Source organism: Rousettus aegyptiacus, unplaced genomic scaffold, assembly GCF_014176215.1.
Source record: "Rousettus aegyptiacus isolate mRouAeg1 unplaced genomic scaffold, mRouAeg1.p scaffold_m13_p_17, whole genome shotgun sequence".
NCBI lineage: Eukaryota > Metazoa > Chordata > Mammalia > Chiroptera > Pteropodidae > Rousettus > Rousettus aegyptiacus.
The window spans coordinates 13,886,749-13,914,304 of record NW_023416292.1 but is presented as its reverse complement, the minus strand read 5'-3'; the positions used below and the strand labels follow the sequence as shown (position 1 = coordinate 13,914,304).

General features: G+C 46.4%; 3 protein-coding genes across 3 annotated transcripts in view; 2 read left to right on the top strand and 1 right to left on the bottom strand.

Annotated features, from left to right (window-relative positions):
- RGSL1 (regulator of G protein signaling like 1) overlaps positions 1–27,556 on the top strand; it is a 92,313-nt gene that overhangs the window by 14,892 nt on the left and 49,865 nt on the right. The window contains exon 3 of the mRNA XM_036234536.1: positions 26,028–26,181. The gene's annotated coding sequence lies outside the window, so the exon portion shown is untranslated. The remainder of the gene's footprint in view (positions 1–26,027; positions 26,182–27,556) is intronic.
- LOC107511286 (transmembrane epididymal protein 1-like) lies at positions 2,562–3,410 on the bottom strand. Its single transcript, XM_016145554.2, has one exon. It carries the CDS (start codon positions 3,393–3,395, stop codon positions 2,562–2,564), a length of 834 nt encoding a protein of 277 aa, XP_016001040.2. The 5' UTR covers positions 3,396–3,410.
- LOC107511284 (transmembrane epididymal protein 1-like) lies at positions 15,274–26,775 on the top strand. Its single transcript, XM_016145552.2, has 2 exons — positions 15,274–16,402; positions 16,829–26,775. Exon 2 carries the CDS (start codon positions 22,925–22,927, stop codon positions 24,086–24,088), a length of 1,164 nt encoding a protein of 387 aa, XP_016001038.2. The 5' UTR covers positions 15,274–16,402; positions 16,829–22,924; the 3' UTR covers positions 24,089–26,775.

The window sequence follows — 27,556 nt, the reverse complement described above, 5'->3', positions numbered from 1 at the left end:
TTAGTAAACATTTATTATTTAAAGTTCTTTACGGAAACAACCCTTCAGTGACCATTATTATACATGTTCTTTGTCTAGATATGTGAGTATTTCTGGAATAGATGCCATATTAAGAGTTCTTAGCTACAGACAATAAGAATCCATTCTGACTAGTTTAAGAGAAAGGCCTTTATTAAAATATGTGGGTTATCTCACAAAATCATTAGAAGGGTTGGAGAAAGAGATTCCAGTTAAGTTTAAAGGACCAATGCCCAGAACTTCACTGTCAGAAGGGCTTAGGTCGCTGCTTCTGGCAGTGACCCCAGAACTGAAGGGCAAAGCAGCTCAGCGCTGATAAGCAAAGGCTGCCGTCTTTGCCGGCACTCCTGCTACAGACTAGGACCCCGGGCAGAGCCACTGTCTTTACTCTGCTCACTGCTGAGTCCAAGTCTGAAGTGGGTGTGTCTAATTGGTAACATGCCTGCCCCCTCGCCAGTTACAGGGAGGCCAGAGATTAAGAACAAAAATCTACCAGGAAGGCAGGCCTGACCATGTGGAAACTGATCAAAGTGTTGGGAGGCTGTTTCAAAGGTGTCCTTAGGCTCACGTGACAGCTGCCCACTGCAGGTAGCAAGCAGTGCAATTATTGGCTTGAAGGCTACCTGCATTTAAATTATGGCAGACTCAGCCCAACCGACTTCAAGAAAGTGTAGACCTATTTACATCGCCACTTACAGTGAGTGTATGATAATTCCCTTTTCCCTACATCTTCTCTGGTAATGGATAATATCATTTCTTTAATACTTTTAGCAATTTTTGACAACCTTGCAGTGAAAAAAAAAATCCTATTTAAGTCTGCTTTTTTCTCAAAATTGGTTAGGTTAGCATTTTTTTGTGTGTATTTATTAAATATTTGTTCTTATGAGACATTATATCTTCTGGCCATTTTTTAAATATTAGGTCACTTTTTTGTTTGTTCATCTGTTAACGTTTGAACATTTCTATATATTCTGGGTACTGATTTCTTTTTTTTTTTCTGTTACATATGTCAAAAATATTCTTCACAGTGTCCCTTTCATTTCTTTTTCTTCTGTCTTTTACTTATGGGAAATGTGAATAAAACGAGTAATCTTTTCAGAATTTTTTTCTTGCTCAAGAAGGTTTTTCATGTCTTTTATTAGAAAATATCTTCCTTTATTTCCTTCAAAACATTTTTAGTCTCGTTGCTCGTGTTTCACTTTTCTGTCCATCTGTAATCCTTTCCTTGTGTGTTGTATGAGGTGGAAACTAAGAGTCCCCGCCCCCCAAATGGAAAGTCCGTTATTTCTCATATTAATTGAGGACCCTTTCCTTAACATGTATTTAATTCATGCACTATATTTCTGTTTCTGGAGTCTCTATTGCATTACACTTTATTAACTTATGGATCAATGGTGCTTGCTTGCCCCTACACTATGATTTTAATTACTGACTATTTATAATATATTATGAAAGCTCGTTGATCAATTTATTCTTCATGCGCAGAGGACAACATTATATTCCTCTGGAACGTGCAGAGCAAATTAAATTAGGTGACTAAAATATGACAAGGGGATCACCTTTTAGTTGGCGAGACAAAACCTCCTCCATGAGAAACGATATGAGAAAAAGGACAAAGGATGAATCAGCAGCATGAGCAAAATAAGACAGCAGATGTAGATGAGATGCCGAGTCCCAGATTAAAAGAGTAAAAAGAGTATGTGAGAATGTTCTGGAGAAAGAATTGTTGATGATAGTAGTGTACGGAAATTTGATGTCAGGCATAAAATAACACAGTGTAGTAGACACGTGACTGATGATGGCTTTTTCCAAATTGTGCAGAGTGTCATTTGGCAAAGGCACAAGTGTAGGACAGAGTAAGTGAAGATCTAGTAAATTGCTTGTTGGTAGTTAAACAAGTAGCCGAGTCTTGCTTTGACTGGATTAGAAGTCAAGAATAAGAAATATGGCAGCATTTCATGAAAATTTTGTTTATAGGATCTTGTAAAACTGTGATATGAAAGTATTCTCACTTTATATACAAAATTTGAAGAATATCAATCTACCTAAATTAAAAAAATATATTTGAGATTCTTATTACTTCATCTGAGGTAAGTGAATTGTACTATGTCTGTTACCACATGGTGGTGTCAATTTAGTTGGCAAACAAACACCTTACCATTGCAGTTTTGAATTGTGAGAAAGAAGTCTTTATTCCTCAAGTAAAAGCCTGGAGAAGGAGCCGGTGACAGCATGGCTGGTGGACTCTGCTCCCCTCCCTTCACAGGCCTCCCCTGGATCGCAGTCTCTACCCCCCATGGCTTCCCTCACACACTTAGCTATTCCCCTGGTCCTCTTCCCCTGCCACGCTAAGCCTCAGTGTCCCTTTCTGAGGCCCTCTCTCCTCTGTCCTCAGCGATCAGAGGTTCAGGGATAGGAGATGGACCAATGGGTGGAGACAAACTGTTCTCCTTTGTGGCCATTACCTTTACTGAAAACCAAAGGTACATATGTCTGAGGGGACCCACAGGGAGGAAGAAGGGGTGGACCATGTGCCAGGCATCTTAGGCCCTGCCTGAGAGTGAGCTCTCTGAAGGGAGAAGAGCCTGGTCACCTTTCTCTGACTCTTCCACTTCCGGCAGCGATTTGTAGATGGGTCCTACAGCATCCATGTGATATGGAGCCTCTTCAGACCCTGTCAGCTTCAAACTGGGATTGTAACAATGATGCCAAATGGAGGAGATGCCATAGAGTCCCAACAGGCACAAAGCGTTGATCATCACGTGCCAGCAGAAGAAGGTGGTGACAAACATGATGTCGCTGATGTCATCGTCCTGCCACGGGTAGCCGGTGACTGGTCTGTAGAGAATAAAGCCTGCCTGCATCAGCCAGGAGCCCATCATCAGAAACAGAAAGTTCTCAATCAGTGAGAGGTGAAACGTGTCGGGAGCCCAGAGCTCTATGGTCAACACCAGCATTAGCAGGAACACCACCAGGATGAGCAGAGAGTGAGTCTGCAGCTCGATGCCTGCCGAACCCTGAACATGTGACACAAAGAGCATCAGGAGCACGTAGAAGATCAGGACCAGGGTCCCTTTTTCTAGGAGCACACACCGCCGGGGCAGCAAGTTCTTGCTCGTGACATCTACACAGCCATTGAGGGCGAGGAGGATGAACATGGTGAGGTGCTGCCACTCTTTGGGGTACATGAACCTCGGCGGCACCTTTTTGTTCATCAGCACCATCCCATCATCAAGACAGAAGACCACGTAAATTGTTAAAGTGGAGCCAGTCACCATCTTCATCAAACCTCCGTAGGCTATTGTCCATAGCCTGGCCCATCTTCCCTTATTCCTAGGAGAACATGGAGCATATAGGAGAGAGTCGCTGACTAGCATGGCCTTAAAGAGCACTGTTGCCTGGTACAGTCCATAAGAGAAAAGATACAGCCCTGGGTATAAATGACCATTGAACTTTCCCATGAAGGTCTTTATGACTCAGAACCTCTCTGCCCTCCTGTCTATCGAGGACCCCTTAAGTTTTGGGCTGCTTTGACAGTACTAACTTCTGCCTACTTTTATCATCTCCCTCTGCCCACTGCTCTGAGACAGAATGGAAAGTTCTGGACAGGAGCCTACACTACTAGGGTGGTGGGTCTCATTGTTACATTCCATTCTAGTACACTGGGAACTGACTGACTTCTGCCAAAGAAGGGAGATGAGTATTTCCTGGTATGTACCTGTGAGAATGTGTGCTCTCATGAGCTGTGTGTTTGGGTCTTTGAGATGTCTCTGGGCACACTTGTCCCTCTCTCGCATGGCTTGGTTTCTTATTCTCCAGCCCAGCACTTAGAGGATCAGTGGAGATATCTTACTCATATTTTTGGTCATATGGTGAAAGCAAATATATTCTTCCTGAACATAAAAGTTTATCAACATTTGGGTCAGGGAGCTTATATACATACTGACCCCTATCTGGCCTCTTTGTTTTTCCGTGACAGATTTCGGGGACCGCCAAGAAAGCCTCTCACCTGCCCCTAAATCTCTCTCTGCTGGACTGTAGATAAATCTGAAAATCCACCTTTTGAGATCAATTTTGAGATGTTAAGGTGCAATTTATTAAAATGCAGATAAGTTGAGACAAGTAGATTCAGTGAGCCACTTATATTTAATGTGAATTAGCTCAACTTGATTCGCTCCTTAATTATCTTTTGCTACGTAGGCAGAAAGTGTTCTAGGCACTAGGGGACAGCCAGTTGCATCTGAGGGGCTGTATCCAAGGCGACAGTTTTCAGTTAGAATGGATGGTAAAGAACAAGGTACAGGGAGGGCCAGGCAGGCTCTGGGCACACAAATGGTTCTGGGTGCATTCCAGGAGGCACAGGGAATAGGAGTTTCTCTGGAAGCGATAATCGTGCCGAGCGCAGAGGAGTCCATCGCTCAACACAAACCATACTGACATCACAGCCTTCAGCATAATCATCTGTCCTCAGGATACGAGCAGTGCTGTGGGGCAGAGAGACAGCCCCCATGTGGCGACAATGCCCCCGCTAGACTGGGGGAGATTTTACACCCGGGTCTCAGCACTGCCTCAGAGCCCTCAGACTCGTACACGCATCTCCCTTTCATACACCCATTTATGTCAGAAAAACCCAATCTGTTCATACGCTTGAATATGAAGGCCAGTTCTTACCAGTGGGAAAGTAGGAACTTGAGTGTGAAAATCAGTAAGAGAAAGAGCTTAAGATTGCTTTACAGAGGGACTTGCCTCATTTCATTTTAACTTCAACTTTCTTTTCTTTTTCATACACGAGTGTGGTATAGATTGGCTAGGAAGTCTCTGTATTCATTTCGTTTTCTTCCTCTGTATGCCGATAAACTACATTTCCCATCATGCCTTGCAGTTAGATACAGCGGGGCAACTGCATTCTAGCCAATGGAGTGTGAATGGAAGTGATATATAGTACTTTTTAGCTTCCCCCATAAAATTGTCCCTCACATACTATTTTCCTTTTTCCTGGTTTTATACAGAATATCACAGCTTATTTGAAAATCATATGTTGTTGAGGACAGAGGCACCCCAAGATGGAAGGAACAGGTTTCCTGGATTACCCCCTTTCAGGAGGCCTATATACTGTTCAGGAACACTCATTTTGGACTATATGTGGCCAAGAAATACACTTTTTTTTTTTTTGATTAGGAAATGGATATTTTTATATATGCTTATTATATCAGATAGTTTACCCAAGCTGATGCCAAATTAATACATGGCCTTTGGCAAAATTTTAAGGAAAATCCATAAGCAAAAAATGAGAGAAAAATAAGCGCCTGCAGTTCCAAACCTGACGATAACCATTATTGACGTTCTGTTGTAGAACCTCAGATTTATGAAGGCAGGTTATGAAATGGAAAAAAAAGATGAATGGTAATTGAAAAACCAGGATTCCAGTCTGAATTTCCTCCTAAGTAGCAGAGCTTCGATCCCTATTATAGAAAAGAAAGAGCTTTGACATCTACGTTCTCTAAAGAGAGAGGTGGGGGGCAGGAGAAAGGAGAAGGAGAAGGAGGAGAAGGAGAAGGAGAAAGAGGAGGGGAGGGGAAAAGGAGAAGGAGGAGGAGGAGGAAGAATGGGAAGAGGAAGGGAGGAAAACATGGGGGGTATTGCATAGAAGGGAGTGATTTTGTTTACCCTACAAATTTTTTTTTTTTAGCTAGTGGTCAAAACACCCAGAAAACTTCAAAGAGCTGAATGCTCAGGAGAAAGAGGTACAAAGGGAGGCTGTGATTACGACACCGTGATGGAGTGAACCATGGAGGAGAAATCTCTGGTACTCTCTTTGGTTCTTGCCTTTGTTCTGGGAAATCGCTGACCTGCTTAGACGGGAAGTGGCCCTCTATGCATTAAAGTCCATGTTTAGCTAAGTATTTACCATCACAAAGAACCAGTGCATGTTTCTGAGTAACCCGGTTCTACCCAGAATGGACTGCAGGTTCCAGAAGTGGCTATTTTGGATCACTAGTAACATTATCTCCAGCATATCAGCGCTATGGGTCTAAGGGACATAATGGACATTGATAGATAAACAGATACTATTTATCTCTTGACCACCACATTCTTCTCCACCTCTTGGCCATTCCTGGCGACTGTGAGTCAGTGTCCAGAAGAGGGAACAGCAGCACGTGGCACGGATGAGGACAAACAGCCCCACCCGAGCTCCCACGTGGGATGCTCAGACCCCGCCTCGGCCAGGCGCCAACGCTACATGTTGTTCATTGAAACATGAACATCCTGATCTCAACTTTGAAGATAGGGATCACGCATCCCAAACCAGACACTGCCCACGAGTAGCCGAGAAGGAAGCCAAGGGGGGTGAATGATTAGCAGAACTGGCAGGCGGCTCCTGCGTCTGTGGACACCGAGTGCCTGAAAAGCTGTTTTATGAGGAAAACTCAGCTTGACCTCGGCCTGGCTGCTCCACGGCGAGACCTCCCTCTCACCCTCCTCCCCCAGTTGCCACCTCACACTCTAGAGGGGCCCCAGGCCCAGCCACTGCCACTTGCCTAGCTCCATATGCCAGAGTGAGCAAGAAGGTCCTTAAGAATTTGATAAACATGAGTGCTATATGAGATAATCCTGCCCTCACAAAGCTAATAATGTAGTTAAAAGTGAGAGACACACACTCGTGAAATAGACACATACCCGGTGATTAGAGAATTATTTGGAATTAGAGGATGTCATTTTGAGTGATGTGTAGAGTGCATTTTAGAAGATTTCAGTGACCAGTTGTTCAGGGGGGAAGTTCAAGGTTAGTCAGAATCATCCCCACATATGTCCCAGAAAACTTCTAGTCACTCAGAAGTTTTAGTGATTGGTCCTTTCAAAAGCCTTTACACCAACCGTAAAGGAATTCTTCATTTCTTCTTGTTGTGGGACAGGCAGACATGGCTAAGAATTCAGAGCAGTATTGTACAGCTTATAATGTTATGGGCCAATTAAATGCTTGCCCCACCAGTCTCTAATGCTAAGACAAGGGTACTTGGGGGAGGTGTGGAACCCTGACAGGGATGCAGGTGGGGCTGAGAACTCCGAACTCTCTAATTCCATGGGACCACCCTTTCTGGTAGACAAAATGCCTCTTCCCACCTGGGAGAAAACGTCTTCCTCTGCAGAGACGCCTTTCAATGACTGCACCTGGAGTAATTCTGTCACCAGGGGATGCCAGTCTTTGTAGGACCCAGTCCCACCTCCCTTATTACCTCCATGTCCATAACAAGAGTAGATCCCAGTGTAGCCCAGACAAGGATGTATGAGACCTAGTCTGAGGCGAGAGAGGAAATCGAAGCATCAATAGAATGGCAAGACCTCACCAATCAGTATTGGCAAGAGTGTGGGGAGTGTAGATGTGAGTGAATTCTAAAGGTGTTTGACCGTGTAAAGTGAAATGGAAGGGTTGACCGAGCCACATTTATCAATATGAGTTTACTTTCCTGAGATTGTATGTTTAATATGTGGCTTGAACATCTGGGAATGGTGTGAATAGTCTGCTACGTTGGCCAGTTGAAACCTGGACTCGCTGGCAGCTTACAGTCAGTGAAGCCGACATATTGGAATTGCCCTAGCAAACTCTGGAGAAGCACTGCCAAAGAGAACTTTCTGCAAAGATGGGAATTTTCTGTAACCTGTGCTACTCAATAAAATAACTAACTTCTAGCCACCTGTGGCTTCTGAGCACTTCAGATGTGGCCAGTGCAAGTAGGGAACTGAAGTCTTTATTTTAATGAATTTTAAATTTAACTAGCTATGTAGATAGTAGACATGGTATTGAATTGTGCAGCTCTAGGGTAAGGAGACCGAAGGCTCATAAAATGATAAGAAGTCTTTTTCTTTCTGAGTTCGCTCTGGCTGCCTCCTGCTTTTGATACATGGAGTGCTCTCATTATCATTCACTTTGGAATAATTTTTCCATTTCTCTTTTTATTTTTTCTTTATCCCAGAAACTTTCTCTTTATCTAGAAGAACATCTTCTAATTTCCAAATAAATTGTCTCTTTTTTCTTTTATTATCTATTTTATGTTGACAATTTTTTTCTGCTTTTTAAAAATATGTTGTTTTTCTTCATAAATGTTTCATGAGACATATTCAAATATTCCATGTTCCTATGAATTTTGTATGATATGATTTCTGAGATGGGTGAGTTATGTTCTTTTAATATGATTCCGATTTGTTCATTTCTCTTTTTATTTCTATTAGTTTTTCTTCTAGGCATATAGATGCCACAATGTTGATGCATTAAAATTCACAATTATTATTTCTTCCTGGTAAATTGAATATAATAGAAAGAAGAAAATAAATGTGTCCCTGGCAATTGTTAATAATTCTCATCTTTAGTTTTCTTTCATCTGATATTAGCACTATAATATCTGTTTTCTTATATTCTGTTTCTATTACACTTTTACGCCTGCATTTTCATCCTTCTGTGTGCAGTCATTTGAGCATATGTCTTGTGATCAGCATACAGCTCGGCTTTGCTTTTTAACCTGTTTGTTCTGATTTGGCAGGGGAATTTAAGATGCTTAAATTTATTGGTATTGTTATATAGTTGGACTGCTTTTTAACATTTTATTTTATGCATCCATGTTCCTTTTTTTGTTCCTGACTCCAGTTCCTTCTTTAAGAATATTTCCATAGGAATGAGTAACGTACATTTGTGAGAATGAACGTTTCCCCTGGAACAAAGGAATGTCTGTTAGAATGGAAGGTTATGGGAACCTGAGGCTGCCGACACATTACTGTGTTTCTATGTTGCCCAACTCTCCTCACTTCTTGGCTTCAGCTTTATAAAACTTTACAAAAAATCCCGCTGAATCTTGGAACCTTGACACGTCATATAGGCACGCTAGGCCTTGGGTTCTCATAGCACCAAAGGTTTATGTGATAACCTATGCTCTTTTGTTCCTCAGATAAATGAATTTTTATATGTGGAATTGAACAAAAATTAAGGCCTTACCTCACTGATACCTCGTTCAGAGCAGCTCCATCTAATGCAGCAGTTAGTGGTCAGTGTGTTTTTTGCCTGCTAAGAAAGACTGGAACATTTTGAGATACCCTAAGAAACAACAGGGTGAGCTGGCTAAGGATTCCAGTCTCTAGGAATCCTCGACCATGGTTGGAATCAGCTTCGCACCTTCTCTCCCATTCAATAGTTATAAGATCTTGGTCCGGTAAGTTAACTTCTCTAAGCCCCATTTTCCTCATAGGTAATATACGGTCAATAATAATATCACCTCAGAGGGTGACTGTGAGGATTAGAAGAGATAACCCATGTGAAAACACTCGGTGCAGTCGTTGGCACACAGTGAGAACTCAGAAAATGGTAGCTGATATATATCGTTAGTGATTATCTTAGCCCACACCTAGGACCCCAGACAAGACTATTTTCACACAAACTGTTGTTTCCTGAATTCCCCTGGAGGGAGCATCGCGGAGCTCCCTGAAGACTCGTGATATCTCCAAGAAGAGGCACAACCTACTTCTTGATATTCTTGCCATGCCCAAGGCTGACTGCAGATATCAGTTCATGATCAGAGGGTCAAGGCCCGTGCTCTGTGTACTGGCCTTGTCCTGGCAACCCCTGCCCTATTTTTGTCTGCAGTTGCCGAATTAAGAAGGCCTGGCCTTACTGGAATATTCAGTCATGGACCTTTTCATGTTTCAAATTAACTTTAATGAGCAAACAAGGAAAGATCAAGAGGCCTGCGGCTGGGACTTAGGGGGAACTTTGAAGCCGAAGCCAGGATGGGGTAGATGCCCTCTGGTGACAGGCCGGCATTTGCTTTTGATGACAGTAACCCTTAGATCTTGTTCGTTTGAGCTGCAAACAGGGGCTCTGGTACCAGAATACCTGAGATGTCATCTTTTGCAATGTCTCTGTGTTCTGCATTCCACAAGCAGGTTGAATATCTACTGTGAGCAAGAAACCTGCTCTAATGCTTTTGTTGTATGCTTTGAGTAATACCACGGTGATTAAGGCATGTCAGGGCCCTCCAGGACTTTCCGTTTTGGTAGAGGAAATGAGATGTACACAAACAGCCAAATCAGGAGAGAGACTGAGACATGTTGTAAGAGAAGTACAAATTTCCTTCAGATCGAGGAGGAAGCAGTTGCTTCCACCTTGGAGAAAACCAAGATTGCTGTATGCAGGAAGTTAGATGGGAGCTGCCCTTTTAAAAATAGTCAGATTCGACAGGTAGAGGTGAGCAGTGATCTTTCAAGTGGAGTACACGGTATGAGCCCTGGCAGGGAAATCTGGGGCATGTTCTGGAAATAGCAAGTTGCACCTATCCTGTGTCTTCTACCTGTGTTTTCATGGGAAAATCTCTTAATTCGAGCTCAGTTTCCTCATGGGGCTGGTTCTATCGACTCCTTGGAATAATTGCAGATTCAATGATTTATATTGTAGTAGGCAAGTGTGTAGATTGTCGTATGTGCTTGAAGAATGGTCCTTGGTGACTGTCATGCCTGTTTCTGTTTCTTCCCTTTATTCCCATCCCTAAGCCGGCGAGAAGCAGATCTCTAGGAACTTCTACTGGAATCTGGGGTTCAAGGACAAAATAAAGGGAGCGACAGGTCAATACCGATATCTCAGTAAGGGAGTTGAGGGTTGCCGCAGGCAGGTCCCAGGGGTGGCGGTTCTCCCCCGTCACAGGGGCGCCCTCGTCCCGGATGGAACCAGTCCCGACTGGCTGTCCCACTGTTCCCGTCCTTGTTACAAGCTCCGGACGGCACGGTCGTCTTTTCCGAGTGTCCCGTCACATCCACGTCACCGGAGGTCTCTTCTTTCGAAGGCATTTCCTTCACTGCTTCCCCGGCCTTCTGGTTGATGACTCGGACCCAGCTGCCCCCTGAGTGCACTGATAGGATCTGTGAGAGTCACGGCGGTGAACTCAGCCCGACACCTGCAACCTAGGAGCTGCTAATGAACAATAACACCTTTAATAAAAGGCATACTCCGAAAAGCCTGAGAGTAGCATTCCAATGGCAGAGAAATGGGAAAGAAATTCCATTTTAGGACCCGAGGGCCTTTGTAGAGGGGCTCTGAGCTGGGGCAAATGGCATGGGTGGGGGAAAGGCATTTCATACAGGCAGAACTGCTAGAGGCGAGACAGGTATACAAGAATGCTTGGAGATCAAGATCACGTTGGCTGTGACTATGGCGGTGGGAATAAAAAACACAGTGTGTGTTAAAGTGGAGAAATGGGGGCAAGAGTCTGTTCCAAGTTGGCTCAAAAGAGCAGGCGAGGACAGGAACTGAGACAGGAGTATAAACATTTTTGAGAAGGTTTTCCATAAAGGGGAACAGAGCAATAGGGCGACATACAAAGCGCTTAGCACAGTGCCAAGCACATAGAAAGGGCTTGATAAATGTTGGCCAAAAGTTGGTCGAAGAAGGGCTCGACAGCTCACGGGGCTGCTCAGTAAATGTGGGTCTACGGAATGTGTGCCAATGAAAAGAAGTGTAGGCGTAGGGGCCCGTCAGGAATAGCTTCTTGGAGTCTTTTCCTTTGAGTGTGAAAAGAAATGGCGGAGTTGGAGGAGGGGCATTTGGCGGGAGGGTGTTCCAGGCATGAACCAAGGCACTAAGCTGGGGAGGACTGGGGAGGGGCAGCCGGGCTCGAACAGAGAGACCTGGAGACGAGGCCGATAGAAGACCTTGAGTGCCAGGCTGCGACATTTGTTTCGGGTCTGACGAATCAGTAGAGGTTGAGCCGTCGGGGACATAATGGGAATGTAGCGTTAATTGTGTTTTTCAGTCCATGTGCTGTGCTTCTATGCCAAGTGCCGAAGTTGGGCAGGTTTCAACTCCTGCTCCAGACGATCTAATGAGAAGCACGTGTTTTTATGCTAACTCCAGCCTTCAGTTTCTTCCCTGAGTTTGGACAATCCTGGGAATAAAATTTGGGGGATAAAGGTTCATGGGGAACCAGATTCACGTTAGGTTTTTAAGGAGGGGTAGGGAGAAGGGGGTCCTCCTGAATGTGTACATAGGATGCTCGCTTGAAAACGGACTGTTTTTGCTGAAAGCCGGGCACCAGTCAGCCGGCTGTTAGCAGCGGGCTCTGGCTTCTGAGGCAGGGGCCTTTAAGCCTTAACGATGCCTCTCCCATTTCCACAAGTCAGGGTGACAGAACAATGACCTGGCTGGGTATTTTAGAGCTCAGGTGATTCATCTTATCCCACAATGTTCTGACCGGGCATGGTCAGCCCAGTCTGGTTCCCCTGGGGAATGAGTGGCGAGGGTGGGTGGAGAGGGCCGGCCCCAGGCTTAGGCCCAGCTGGACCTGTGTTTGAATGTCAATCTTTCACCTTCTGGCTATGTGACCTTTGACAAGTCCCTGAACCTCCATTACTTATCTGTCACTAGGGATGAGGCTTATTGTGAGGAATCACCAGCCACAGAGTTTGTTGCACAGGAAGAATGTTTATTATTGTTTATTAGATTTTTTTTAAGTGCCATCTAGTTCTGGCTAGTCAGTAAACAATGGTGTGAATGGAGAACTACGGGAGAGAAGCAGCGGCCCTTCTTGGCCGGAATGTGACAGTTCTGCTAGTCACACTTAGCCCCGGATTGTAGTCCACCCCTCGGCTCGCCTGTTCTGGTCACATGGTCCAGGTTAGAAGGAAAGCCCTCACAGGAGATTTCAGTCATTTCCGAATTCTTTACGTTATTAGGTTATGACTCGTTATCCTTCTTAATCCTGAGGCTTTTCACACAGAGAGATCGGGCGGGTGCGCTGCTAGAGGTTATGAGCAGCAAAGATGTTTGTTAACTGGTGACTTTAGGCCCTGTCTGCACTCAGAGCTGTAGCTTTCTATTAGGTCATCAGCTGTGGGCCAGGATGATGGAGACACCAGATAGGTCTCCACGGGTGTTAGGGCCTTGCTTGCCCCACTCCACCGTGGGAAGTGTAGAGTGCCAGCCACAGACAGGCGGCCACCGCAATTCAGCGTGGCCCCAGGGGCGGAGGTGGGTCTGACCAGGAACGAAAGGTGTTGTCCTGACTGCACTGCCAGGCTGGCAAGTAGGCCTTTTGTTCCTGAAGGGTGGATCCTCCTCATCGTTCTGTCCTCTCTCTGTCCTAAAAACGCAGACCCTTCTGGGTGGTGCCCAAATTACTGAGGCAGCAGAGCTCAGGATGGATCCTTTCTTTAGGAAGTTAAGAAACTAGCACAGCCTGGCCTCGGAGGAACCCCGGGGATTGGGACGAGCAGGAAACATGGAGTTTGGCTGGGAGTAGGTGCAGTCACTCCCGAGCAGGACCCTGGCGGGGGGGGGGGGGGGGGGGGGCGGCAGGGACTGATAGGATTGAATAGGTGAGACAAGGTCCTGGGGCCCGGACAAGGAGCGCTGGTGCCTGGGGTTGCACAATGGACTGCGGCGGCTTGGAGTAGCCCTCCTCCTCGAGCCGCTGCTGGCTCCATCAGGGCCTGAGCGGGCTTGGCAGCCTCTTTACCTCACTGAGCTGCAGTGCCGGAGTCGGGAGCATTGTTTTCCCTGGAAGCTGGAGGGGAGGGACGTTGTTGCTGTATCCATGGCAAGAACTTTGTGTCCTGTCTCTCTCCTTTCTGGGAAAGGCTGTTTGACAGATCTTCCAGGGCTGTTATCCATGGGGTTCTTGGAGAAGAGGGGAGATGGCTCACGGTGGGTGGCGAAGAATCCATTTCCTGACAGTCTAGCTGATTGGGGCTGGAGTGAGTGACATTACTTCTGTCCAGAGAGTGTCAAACTGTCTACGTATAATTTTTTACATCTGCAGAAAACCAGGAAAAAGGGCTATGACCTCTCTTGTCTGATGTTCGCACCACCAAACCCATTGATTATTATGGCTATTCGAAGGAGATGAGTAATTTTGATGCCCCCGGGTCAGCGTTCGGAATGACCTGAAAAACTACAAATCGCTCTGAGATACACGGAAGCTCTCTCTTCTCTTGGCGGAGAATTCCGGGCCCAGATCTGATTTTCAGCGTGCTGCGGTAGAGCTTAGGCTAAGTAGCTGGCCGAAGCGTCAGGCGCCAAATCTCTTTGCTGCAGATGGGATTGCTAAAACCGCTTGGGGGAACGTCGGGATCTCAGCCAGCCTTAAAGCGACAGACCCTCTGCTGCTTCCCTCACAGAGAAACTGGGCTGCCTCTTAGGGGCGTTTGTATTTTTAGCTCATGATGGAAATGATGCTAATGAGAGTGGGCAGGTCCTCTTAATTAATTATGATCAATTAACACAGATTATGGGTCGAGTGGGATATTTCTGGTGGCTCTAACCCTGACTTAAGTAGTCAGGATTTTCTGTACTTGGCTGCCTTCTGCCTGGCCTCCCAAGGGGAGAAATTGAAATCCTTTTCAGGTGGTTTGGGACTCAGTGTCAGTCCAGCAGTGGAGACGAGGGTTACAGGTCTGTCGGAGCAACCTCGGCCCCGGGAGGAGGAGGCTCTTTCCACACTGTGGGACACCCTCCCCACCCACAGGCACACGACGGCTTGGCTGGCCCAGCGCCACCATGCCATGGGAAAAAAAAGCAGAGTACCTACCTAGATGTGGGACTGCTCCAACTCAAACACCCTGGCCCCCCTTTAGAAAACGAGTGTCCCTTTGATAACTGTTCCAAGGACTTCCATTTCTGGCAGCATAACAGGCTGATCGAATCTCCCCATCCCACCCCTCACAGGAAAAGATATGCTGGATAAAATAAATAAGATGGAGCAGAACAACATTATTGATTTTTAGCCAGGCTCTAAAGTAGAAAACCAAAAGCTAGCCGACACTTGGGTGACAAAATATGAACTGCAATTCAGCCACTGGCTGACAAGTTCATGAGTTGGTCCTGTGGCAGGCAGAGGCGGACGGGACCCAGAGAGAAGCCTACTTGTTGGGACAGGAGGAGCAGGCTTGGGCTCAGACATTGGGGGAACTGAAGCACAGATTTCAGTATAAGAGCTGGGTTTGCACGTGTGGTCCCCTTCCGTGAAAGGGAGATCAACTCCTCCCACAGCTCGGGCAGTAAGGAAGCTGCTCTCTGCAAAGAGCCCAGGGTAGAAAACAAAACAAGACACAAATGAGAATCTGTAGGCTCTCCACATTCACAATACTCAAGTTTAGGGGGTGCAAGAATGTGGAGCTGTGAAATTAATGTAAAATGTTTTTTAATGTAAAATGTTTTTAGTGCTGAACTATGGAAACTTGGCGGCGGGGGGGTGGGGGGGGGGTGAGCAGGTGCCAGAAGAAACAAATGAGAATCCCAAGGGAAAAAGAACCCCCACCGAAGTGCGTTCATAATCAGGTGTATAGCCCCTGCCCAAGGCGAGTGTATGAGTTTGCCAGAGCTGCTGTAACGAGGTACCCCAGAGCGGCTGGAACAGCGCTTGGTTGTCTCACAGATCTGAAGGTGGGGAGTCCAAGGTCGAGGGTCCGTAGAGTTGGTTCCTTCTGAGTCTGTAAAGGGCGTCTGTTCCACGTCTCTCCTCTCGTTGCCGACGGTTCGCTGGCAATCTTTGGCGTTGCGAGGCTTGCGGAAGCATCGCCCCAATCTCTGCCTCCATGAACACATGGCCTTCTCCCAGGGTGTCTGTGTCCAGAGTTCCTCTTTTTTTTTTTAATAAGGACATCAGTCATATTGGGTCAGGAACCCACCCTACTCCAGTGTGACCCCATCTCAGATAATTACATCTGCAATGCCTTATTTCAAATAAGGTCACCTTCTGAGGTCCTGGAGGTTAGGACTTTGGTGTATGATTGGGGTGGGGGGGGCAGTTCTACCCATAACGGAGATGATCCACAAGAAGGAAGGTCAGCTGACACACGTGGTGAGAGAACAGCACCCCAGGAATGTACCACAGAACGTACCAGAAGAATCCAAAAGAGACACGGCTCCTTTCCGCCCTCATTCTCAGTGTCCTCAGCTGTCACAGGGAGGAAACATCTTCCAGCCAACACGACTGTCATGCGGGTCAGACGAGGTACTATAGGGAAAGCTCTGCAATCTGTGAGCGCGTGAGTTTTCCTTTTTATTACGTTAATTAAGAACAGTAACTCCCATTCATCGAGGGTTCTACTGAAGTCTGTCTCATTCAATCTTACCGCAACCCTGTGTGGTGAATATCCTCATTTTATGAGCGAGGAGACTAAGGCTTAGTTAGATAGGTTCAGTCATGTGCCCAAAGTCACATGTCTCGTAAGTGGCGAAGCTCGACCTGACACACGTTGGCCTGTCAGGGTCCAAAGTCTGAGCCTTTACTTATTCTGAATAGTTCTCGGTGTTAGGGCTGAGTTCTGGGCAGTGGCGAGGCTGGGAAAGTGGCAAAAGAAAGGGGACCATGCTTTATACTGAGCGGGAAACGGCGGTCTGATGGGGACAGTAAGTAGCTGGAGATTCACGCTGAAAGCGAGTGAGCATGGTGTTGGAGGGTGGGGGGAGAAAGAGAAATGAAAAAAATGAATGAGACCTAGTCTGGGCCCTGGGGGCGTGGGAGACTGGGAGAGCAGAAGGAGCCTCTGACCCCAGCAAGAAGCTGCTGGGAGGGGGCGGTCAGGAAGGCAGGGAGGGCCGCAGGGGCGGGCGACTTCGACCTGACCTCGGCGGAGTGTGCCTGAGGGTTCGGGCTCTGTCTTGAATCCCAGCTCTGCTGCTTACACGTTGTGTGACCTGGTATATTCTTGAAACCTCCATTTCTGAAACTATAAAATGGAAATAATTATTCATTTGCCATCTTACCAGTCACCTGCCTCTTCTTTCTCTCTAAAGAACCCCAGTTTTTTTTTGTTTGTTTGTTTGTTTTGCTAGCTCCCCTCCGTCTCCTGTGTATCAGACGAGGTGAAACTGGGCTTCAGCCACGGCAGCAGAGACTTGAGAAGGCTGAGCCCATAGGGGATTCCCTTGCTGGTGATGGATGTAGTAGATGTGGGCTTGAAATCCAGGTCGTTGGGAAGATGTGAGGGACGCCCACTCCAGGGTTACCAGAAGGCCCTCCCCCATCCTAAAGAAATGTATATTTATAAAACAAAGCTCTTTCTGCCTCTGGACATTCTGCGAGGATGTGATATCTGGAAACATGGCAGCATCTTGAAACTCTGATGGTTGCTAATCTGAGGACATGACTGACGGGAAGGGCAGAGAGAAAAATCTAGAAATAACCTGGAGAAATAACCTGGATCCTTGGTGACTTCGGCCACTGTACTAACCAGCTCTGGGGCTGCAGGGCCTCGGAGGTTCCTGTTAAGTGAGAGAATAAATTTCTTTTTGCTTAAGCCAGTGGAATCAGTTTTCTCTGTGCAGCCAAAAACATCCTAAATGATTTACTACCTGATAGATTTGTGTGGAATAAATGAGGCAATTCCTATAATGTGTTTAGCACTGTGAAATGCTCATAATTATCATTTAATAAGATACTTTATTATGGAATTATACCTCTTTCTTCCTTACTGATATGTGTCATATTTCTCCAAATATATATGAGAACATTTTCGACCAGAGCGCAAACCTTCTGCTTCCTGGGTGCCCAACTCAGTTGTGAAGCAAATTGCATAGTAGATATTGAATATTTCATAATATATATGTTTTGTATAAAATTCCCTAAATGTAACCCTGATGGACAGTCTAACCAGATGCCCTTGTGAGTTGGGTGGAGACTCTGTCCCCAAGAAAAATCTTTTATTTTGCTACCGGAAAGTGAATTTCACGAGAATCTAATCTAAGGAGTTTGAAAAGAGGGGAAAATGGCAGACTTCTCTAAAACAGGAAGGTGCTGGAATCCTAGGCTATAGGGGCTGGAAACCGTCTGGTCCATCTTCTTTATTTCACGGCTGAGGCCTAGAGAGCCGTCAGAGTCACACGGCTAGAGGCCAGGCCAAGGACTAGAACGCAGCCTCCAGACTCCTGCCCGAGCCCTTTCCTTTATTTGCCATTACTTTCTTGACTTTCTCCAGAGTCCACTTCCCTTAAAACCTAAGGCTTCCCTTAAAGTCCTCTCTCCGGAGGCTGTGGGGGATCCATGAGAATCCATGGGAATCTGTGCACCCTCTCCCTACCAAGGTCGTCCTGCTGAGTCGCTGCCAGGGACCAGGTGGCCTGGCATGAGATCTGAGACTCGGCATCCTTTGTTGAATGAACGGGTCACTCAGGGCCAGGAGTTGGGAAGAGGCGTCTCCCTGCCCATGCGCCGATCAGCTCCTAGCGTGGAGGGCACATGACGGGGAATGGGAGACTCCCCGTTCAGGCCAGTACAAAGGACGGCGTGGCCCCTATGGGCTGCGTGGCTACGTCCATCCCAAGGTGAGATTTGGAAACTCTCGAAAGACTTTCGTTCCACTCTGCCCTCGTCTGGCCCTACACGTGGCCCACCCTCACCCGCCCCCTGCCCCCCACACCACGCACGGTCACGGCTTCGTTCATGCCGTTTCCCGCACCTGGATGCTCTTACCTGCCGTCTTCTGCTCCTCAGGCCCAAGGTGTTGGCCGGTGCGATTTAAACGTCAGTGCGAATGTGCACGCCTCCTTCGGAGCGAATCACACCCTCCTCTGTATTTCCACTGTGCTTGGTTTAGTCCATCATCATAAACTTTAATTCGGGATAGCATTAGTAGGGTCTTTTCTACCAGATCATAGTTCTCAAACTAAAATGCAGTCACTTCACCTGGAGATCTTGGTAAAACCAGACTCAGATTTGGTTGGTCTGACATGTGGCCCCGGAGTCTGCATTTCCAACAAGCTCCCGGATACTGGTGGCCTCAGGGCCATCCTTTGACTGGCAAGGTACTACGTTTGACAAGGTAGTTGCCATGTCTAATTCATCTTTTTAGTACCAGCTTTTAGCATAGTGTCAGGCTGATCATAGGTGGTGAATACACATTTGTTGAATTGAAAGGAAGTGGGTTGAGAGCCTGGTGTTTCTGGGGCGTCTCCTTTAAATGTAATTATGTATCTGGGCAGGATTAGAAAACCGTTGTGGCTGGAATGGCAGAAAGTAGGGTGGGGCACGACTTGGGGCTCACAGGGAGCTGAGTGGGACCGAGACTTAAGCTTTAGAGATCACAAAACCCAATGTTATCTGTCTGTTTAGGTTCTGAAGGACCAATTGACAATAATATATTAATATAATATAATTATGTATTGATATAACGTATTAATATAATAAGGCCAGTTTATTCCTTAACATGAGAGGATGCGTCTGTCTTTCCGGTGACTGACTTACTCGTGCCTGCTAATGAGGTCCCCCCACCAGCCACCCCTGCCCTCCGCACCAGGCTCCCCGCCATCCACCCTGGGGATGTACCTAGGGACAACTTAGCTCAGAACATGGACTCAGAACACATACAACTAAATGAACTTGTGGCAGAAATACAGCAGGCGAAGGAAAAGCTTGGCAAATTGTCCCTTTTCCAAACAAATTTCACTTCTATGGTAGACTGCTTACTTTCTCCCAAGTGTGGTCTCTCTCCGTGGGTGGCACCAGATAAGGACGGAAAACGTCTTGCTTCTGAGTGTCCGTGTTTCTGGGTTTCGTGTCGAACGGCCACTCCTCCTTCAGCCAACACATCCTTCTACCAGGAGGCCCAGCTTCGAAATAACTGATTCTCTCACAGCTCTGTCCAGCTGCACCTAGTCTTGCTCCTTCCAGGTGGGCGTTTTAATGGCGGGAGGGTGAGCGGCATCAGGTATTTCAAGGTGTGAGGCTTCTGCAGAGACGACTGAGTTTATTTGGTGCTGACTCCCTTTGTTTCCCAATTCTGGGGCCCTCACATTTGGCCTTTTTTCTTTACAATAGCACTGAGGGGGACAGATCAAGGTCCAGCCAGTGGGCCAGCTGGAGAGCTGGACCCCACTGTGGCCTGGGGGCCCCGTCAGCTGGGGAGCTGGCTGGGAAGGGGGGCTCACAGCCTTGACCCACTTACACATTCGCCTCATGCTGTGCTGGAGTTTTCTTGAACTTCTTGTGGACAGTCAGCTTGTGACTGAGTCTCTCAGCATGTACTTTACCAACTAAGCCACTAAGCATGTGACATCCCGTGAAGTCTCTTCTCTCCGGATTTCAGTTTCATCCTCTGAGAAAGGAAAGCTTTGGAAGAAATAGGCTCTAGGGTTTCATATAGCCCTAAGATTATCACCTTAAAGTAATTTATATTTATAGCCTGCTTTAAAATACAACATTTTACTGACTCCTCACAATTCCACATTTACCTAAGAGGTGAACGAGTCTTAGAGAAGATAAATACTTTGTCTTAAAACATCTACCTAGCAAACGGCCATACTAGGTCTCAAACACAGGTCATTTCCTTAATCACTGACTGATAGCGTCTGTTGGGGCCAGACAAGGAGGGTTTTCTACTTATCTGGCTCCTTGGCTTCCCCCTTTCCCTGCCTCTTCCTTTTCTGGGTCTGGGCTGCTTTTACCTTGTCATTTCTGCTGTGTTTTCCATGTTCTCTCTCAGCCTCTCGATCTCTTTCTCCTTCGCCTTTCCTTCCTTCACCCTCCCCTACCTTCTCTCCTCCCGCTGCGTGCCTACCCCTCTTGGTAAACATTTCCGGGCTCTGCTTTTGTAAAGATGCTGCTCCACTCCTGGGTGAATCTGTGGGTTGGCGAGGGAGATGGTGTCCCAGTGTGGCCCAATGATCAGGGTGGTGGTTCCTAGGCTAGTGAAGTGGTTTCCAATTATCAGGTGAAGGATGGCCTGCGTCGGAATCACAAGTGGTAGGGAACAGGTTTGAATCCAAATGCAGATTCCTGGGCCCCAACCCAGAGACTTTATTCAGTCGGGTCAAGGCAAAAACTTAATACTCTGTATTTTTGAAAAGCTCTCCTGAGATAATTACTACAAGTAGAAAGGTTCATACCTTGCTTTTGGGACCTGTGCCCACCAGGTCCTGTCCCTGGGGGTAAGCCAGGGAGTGGCCAAGTGTCCGCAGTGGTGACAGGAGGGTCGCCTCGGGTGGAGGCCTTGCTCGTAGGTCATGGGACATCGGTTAGTGAGTTTGGCGCCGGCTCCTTCCCCATCCTAGGTGGACGTCCCGTAGGTGGTATGTCTGGATCAACAGGGGATGCTCCTTGCTTCCACCACATTTGGGCAAGTGGTCTTCTGATGTGCAGTCCACCTATTATTTGCTATAAGTCCCCAAACCGGAAATAAGTTCATTCCTTTCATCCTTTTTGATGACACTTCCTTCTCTTATACAGTTGTCACTCAATTGCCTCTAATAGAACATGAGTTTCCTAATTAGTTTAATTAGTTTGCTAATCGAATACCAGGACTTTCCCCCCATGAGCTCTCTGGGTTCTGATGGCTACACATGAAGAATTGGGTAGAATCTTTGAGGCCATCTAATCTCTGCCACACCAATGAATCCTCCCAGCCTGTTGCTAAAAGGCACACGTGCCCTATCACCAAACTCTTTGTGGGGATCACTGTCTGCCCTTGGTTTATACCATGTGCCCTCAGTGGGGACAATATCGCCCCCAAGAGGGCAACGAATTATAATTTTAGATACTACAATGGTTTGTGACCCTCCGAAGGGCCACAGGACATAAAATATATAGAATATCTAGTATTAAATTTTCATAGGGGGAAGGTAATAAGGGAATACATGCTGAATAAGTTTCTTAGGGAGGACAAAAACTAGAAAAAGGTTAAGACACACTGGTTTATGTAAAGAAGTCTGTGTCTCTGACTGAGAAGTTATAATTAAACCAAACCATCCACACTCTAAAATACACTTGTTAGATATTGTCTCACTCACCCACACAGCACTTCTACTTAGTCTTCTTATTTCTTAAAACAGACACACACACACACACACACACACACACACACAATAAGGAGTAGATACAAAATGACATTATAGAAAGCATACAAACTGCAGGGTTGGGATACAGTCAACACTCTTGCCTTCATCCACAACTGTGAGAACAGAAAAACATTGTCATTATGCTCAATGCCTTGTGTGTCTCTCAAATCTATCCTATTCTTCCCCTCTCAGAGGTAATCATTTTCCTGAATTTTGATTATACTTCCACATACGTGTTCACGTTGTTCAGTTTTGTGCATTTTTGATTTGTCTATATATGGAAACATATAGTATATTATTATTTCGAGACATTCTATTTTCATTTAAAATTATATTTTTGAAGTTCTATGTACTAGAGTTCTTTGGAGAAACAGAACCTATTATTTATACACACACACACACATAAATACATACATACACACACACATATATGTGTATATATATATAAATTTATTATGAGGAAATGGCTCATGCGATTATGGAGACAGAGAAGTCCACCCTCTGCTGTCTCAAGCTAGAGATGGTGGTGTCGCTGCAGTCTGAGTCTCAAGACATGAGAACCAGGGGAGGCGATGGTATAAATCCCAGCGGAAGGGCAGGAGAAGACTATGTCCCAGTGCAGGAGACAGGCCAGAAGTACAAGGGACAGGTTCTTTCTTCTTCTGCATTTTGTTCTATTCAGGCCCTCAATAGATTAGATGAAAACCTACCCATTTTGGTGTGGGCAACCTACTTTTCTAAAGCTATTGATTCAGATGGCTCTTAAGACTGTTGAGACCCAGGGGAATACATTGGTACCTAGTGTTTGTCTGAGGTTATATGTGAGGAATCGTAAGGGACGTACCCCACATTGTGTGTTCTCCACGTGAGTTCTTCCTTATGTTCTGTGAATTTGGGAGGGAAGTGAGGAAGGTAGCACTGGTGTCAAGGACAAGTGAGAGGAGAGGCGAGGGGCATCTATAGCATAGTCTCTGCGAATGGCAAATGCCCAGGCATCGTGCTGGAGGAAATGCTTATTTCATTGTTTGGCAATGGTTCGTTAGTTATCAATGAACCAGAGCAGAAGAGCAGGACGGAAACCATGACACCCACCCCACCATAATGTGGGTTTCCTCCGAAACCATTTCCCTTCTGTATGTGGATGCAGTGAGCTGCGGAGAGGCTATAAGTCGACTTCAGGAAGCTCTCTCCACACTCTGGAGCCTGAGCTGGCCATTCCCGGGCCTCATGTCTCTGCCTCTGGCCAGACCTGCCTTCGCTTCCAGGGGAGGCTTTGAGGGTCACCTGTATCCAGGGTTGTCTTTCTTCTTCTATGGACTTTATCATGCACAACTCGTGTTCAGGGCCTCATTATGCAACTACCCAGTCCAGCACCTGCCATGCCGTCCCCGGAGCCAAGGAAGATGGGCCAGGCTGCAGCAAATACACTACATTGGGCTGGTGAAGATACTGAGCGCCTGCCTTTTAGTCGCCCAAGAGATGCACAACATTCAGGGACAGTTCGTACTCATCAGCAAGATATACCATCAGAGAAATTTTTTGTACCACAAGCAGTGGCAGCATCTCACTCTCTACGCGAGCGTCTTCCTGAGCGGGTGCGTAGACGCGGTGAGCCAGAACCTGCTGCCCCGGCGGTGCGCTGCTCTGGAGCTCGGGGCCCAAGCGCTGGGCACGTTCCTGTTTCTACCTCTGATGGTGTCTCACATGCAGGATTCAGAGGGAGTGGAGCTGCAGTGCCACCTCCTGCTCACCCAGGCCGTCTTCCTGCTGACCCTGGCCATCGCTGCCGAGGTGTGGGCTCCCGACAGGCCGCAGCTCGGCGTGACGAGGGCCTTTTTTTATATGATCACGGGCTCTTGGCTGATACAGATAGGCTTTATCCTGCACAGACCCGTCTCGGGCTACGAATGGACGGACGATGACAAAAATAACATCATATTTGTCACCACCTTCTTCTGCTGGCACGTGACTTCCGTCGCCGTTTTGATGATATGGATCTATGGCTTCTTCTTTTTATGGTATCGTTACATTTCTTGCTGTCCGAACGTGGGTGAGCCCGAAACGGTTCCTGTCACCTGCACATTCTGGAACACCTGGTTGAGAAACCGAGGGAAGTGGAGCTGTCAGAGGGGAGGACCGCGCATCCTTCCTTCAGGGGGCTCACCTGGGGCAGCAGACTCTGCGGGAACAGTCACGCCCCTCCTCTCCCCTTCTGGCCTCTCGCAGTCTCATTTGCTAAGCCACATGCAGAACGCAGGTGAATGAAACGCAGGAGGCTCGTAACTATGACCTTTGCTCTCAGCTCCCCGAGTATTTCCCCTGCCTGCCCTCATGCTCCTCAACTCCAGCCACCACAATCTGCTCACCCACCTCCTCTCTGCACTCCTGACCCCCTCCAGGAGAATGGTAAAATAAAGGCATTATATCCCGCCTTTGCGTCTTTGTGAAATACCCCTCACCCACCACATAGAATACACCAGCTAGTCGCATTTAGTCCATCACAGTAATTTACATACTTTAATACCTCATAATAATTTATCTATCATAATAACCACCTCCTCATCCTTTTTTCTTTCTAGATCTCTGTAATGCTCATACTAAACCCAAACTGCGATTTTGAATATATAGAACTCAAGACTGTTACTCTTTCTTTTGATTATTTTATGATTTATCGAAAGGAAAGTCCAATCCTTTTTTTTCATCTTTATTGAGGTATACTTAATATACAAAATATTGAGCATATTTATCGTACATATTTTGATGAGTTCAGACCTATGTGATACTGTGACGCCATCACCACAATCCTTACAGGCAGTTTCCTCTGCAGGGTCTTGTAGAACAGAATAACCCCCCGCACGTTGTGAGGCTCAAAAGGGTTCCTCTGCTTCCAGAATTCTTCTGTCTCCCTGAGTGTAGCCTGCCAGATCCTTCTCTTTGGGTAGATCAGCCCATTGCTCTGTACACACCTCAGTCAATTCCCGGGTAGTAGACTCACCTCAACCCACTCCTTCCCTGTTCACATGTGTCCCCAAATCCAATGGCTTGTTTACCTCACAGACTTTTCTTTCTAATCCTACAACTACCCTCCCAGGTCAGTGTATAGATGATAATCTAAAACTCAAAAGGGACAAGAAACTGGCTTAACATTTTGCTGTCACATAATGCTCTAGCTGGGTGTCAAGGGAGGGGGGTGGAATTCTGAAGAGTAGAGTTAAATTATTGGGGATTTGCAAAAGAATGTCTTCGTTACACACTCTGCTTCTCTCCTTGCTCTTCCCAGGAGATGGGGAATCCGTCGAACATCCCTTCCCGGTCATAGCTAAAATATCTCCAGGCTTAGGACAAAGTGAGTCTGAGGCAGGAATTCTAGGTCATCATCCTAGTTTCCCTTTTGCTCCTAGTTCCTAGGAGAACTAGATGGGTCCCTCTTCCTTTGGTGGTGGCCCTACTCTTGTTAATTTTCTGGTTCAAAAGTTAAGGTGTAGCAGGGGCGAATTGTTGTCTGGTTGTTAAGGGCTTCTACTCTCTGGTTTGGGGGGGCTGGGAAGCATTCTGAGTTATTGCAAAGGGAAGAGGTGCTTTCCAGTGTCATTGAGACGGGGCTGGGCAATGTCTCAGAATTCGGGATGGCAGGCGTGTGCAGGACGTCCAGCGTGTGACCAGCAGGCAGCCCCCACGGAAGGCTTACATCTTGCGCCAGTGGGGCCATCAGGTAACAATGCCGCTCTGCCCTGGAGATGAGCAGTGATCTCCGGAACGGAAATGAGATCTTCCTCAGGTCCCCGGCCATCCGCAGAGCCTCCAGGGACTTGCTGCCTGAGGGGGTCCCAGAGTTCTCCAGCAGTCATGGCTCCCAGTTGTCTCTTATTGGCCGGTACCCCGCCCTTGCCGAGTAGTTCAGGTTCCTCCAGCTCTGCCTCCAGTGGGAATATGCTCACTCGTGTGGGTTAGGGCTTGGAATTAGGCAGGTAGGTTCCTTCTACCCACAAGAGCCCGCTCCTGTGACCCAGCCTCCCAGACACTCGCCGGGTTCCAGGTCCCTCGCTACCCGGGGCTGCGCGGTCCTCGCATGCGCAGTACGGACCCTGTCTGCGGGCCGTGGGAAGCTGAGGATGCCAGATCTGTGAAGTTACAGCCCTTAGTCCAGCTTCTCTGCTTCTCCTTGATCTTGGTGACCAACGGAGCTCAGCAATTTCCTTTGCAGGCTCGGCCCTTTTCCTGGTTGTGGCTTCCGGGTCTCGTCGCCTCGTTTCTCCCCCACAGCTTTGGGAATCTTTCCAAGCTTCGCCCAGCCTCGCAGGTGTGCGTTCCTTCCTGGAGCCCGGAGGAAACTCCTCTAGTGCCCTGAAGTTGGGGAGGTAGGGAATCTGTTTTTCCTCTACATCCTTTTTTAGTGATATCGCAAAACTCTGTCTTCTATTTCACCCAGGCCTCCTCTTTTTGACTTAAGAGCATATTTTGGGGTTTTTAACCTAAAAAATGTTAGTTTTTTTGCTACTACGGTTGGACCTCATCTTGAGGCAATATCTTTCACTAAGTTATATAGAAGGGCAGGAAAATGAAGCAGGAATGTTAATATTTCAAGATATTATCTCTACAAAGGTGAAAGTTGAAGAGAGATACCAAAGCCACTTATTGACAAAACTGTCCTGTTTCTGAGTACTTTTCAGGTCCTGTTAGATACTGATGAACTCATTCTAGTAGTAGTGCCTCCAAATATCATTATGCCTCGCAGCATGTGTCTTTAGGCTGAATTAATAAATATTGGCAGGGGTCTATAATTAATAAGTATTACTGAGACCTATTATAATGGTGGAATGAACAGGCTTACTGTTTGGCCGATAAGGCCCATCACGTATTCCTACATCACAGTATGTATTTGCACTCTGATGGTCATCCTAAACTTTGAAATGTAAAACCAAATGAAGATAATTTTGGAGAAAAAAACAAAAAACCCCAATCGTTTTGGGGAGGTGTAATCTTCATCACTATCCACTAGAGGGCACCATCCTCACATGAGCGGGGAAAGGGCACTTGCTCCCCATTTGGAATTGAACTGTCAATTTAGCGGAAATGAAGGAGGGATGAAGAGGAGGGCAGAAAACGACAGAAGCGTTGTCCTCGCATCCAGTACACAATGTAGGTTTGTGTGTTTCCTGTTAAACTTAGAGGTATGGATATGAATAAGCATAGTATTTGATTGACAGACACATTATATTTATAGATCTATATGTATATAGACACATATAGATATATAGATATCTATATATACCTCTACATATATATCTCTATATGTCTATATGTATATCTATATCTAAATATATATCTATACATATAATAAGTAGATAGATAACTAATGTGTGTATCTCAAAAATACAAGTGTCAAAATCCCCCTTGAGCTAAAATGGCTGCTTTTTAGCAACTTTATGTAAGTCATCAAAATGTTCTTTTCAGCTCATCACATAATAAGCATGTAATAAATAGTTAGTGAATGAATAAATAATGAACCTAGTACAGGCGTAGCACAGCTGAAATGTCGGTTTAATTCTGATCTGATCCGTCTATGGACAGAAAGTTTTCTGCTCTTTTCCTTGAGCTGGTCATGATAGCACATTGAGTAGCCCTGGCCCCATATGTGGTTGAAAAACATTGTATTGTCTTGAGAAAACTCAACATGAAAGACAAATATAACATCTTCCCCACATTGCATCCTGCTTGCTTCTACTTTTTCTG

Bases quoted from the DNA above. Each gene is read 5' to 3' on its own strand.
- LOC107511286 (XM_016145554.2), bottom strand. From the start codon at position 3,395: ATGCTAGTCAGCGACTCTCTCCTATATGCTCCATGTTCTCCTAGGAAT.
- LOC107511284 (XM_016145552.2), top strand. From the start codon at position 22,925: ATGTGGGTTTCCTCCGAAACCATTTCCCTTCTGTATGTGGATGCAGTG.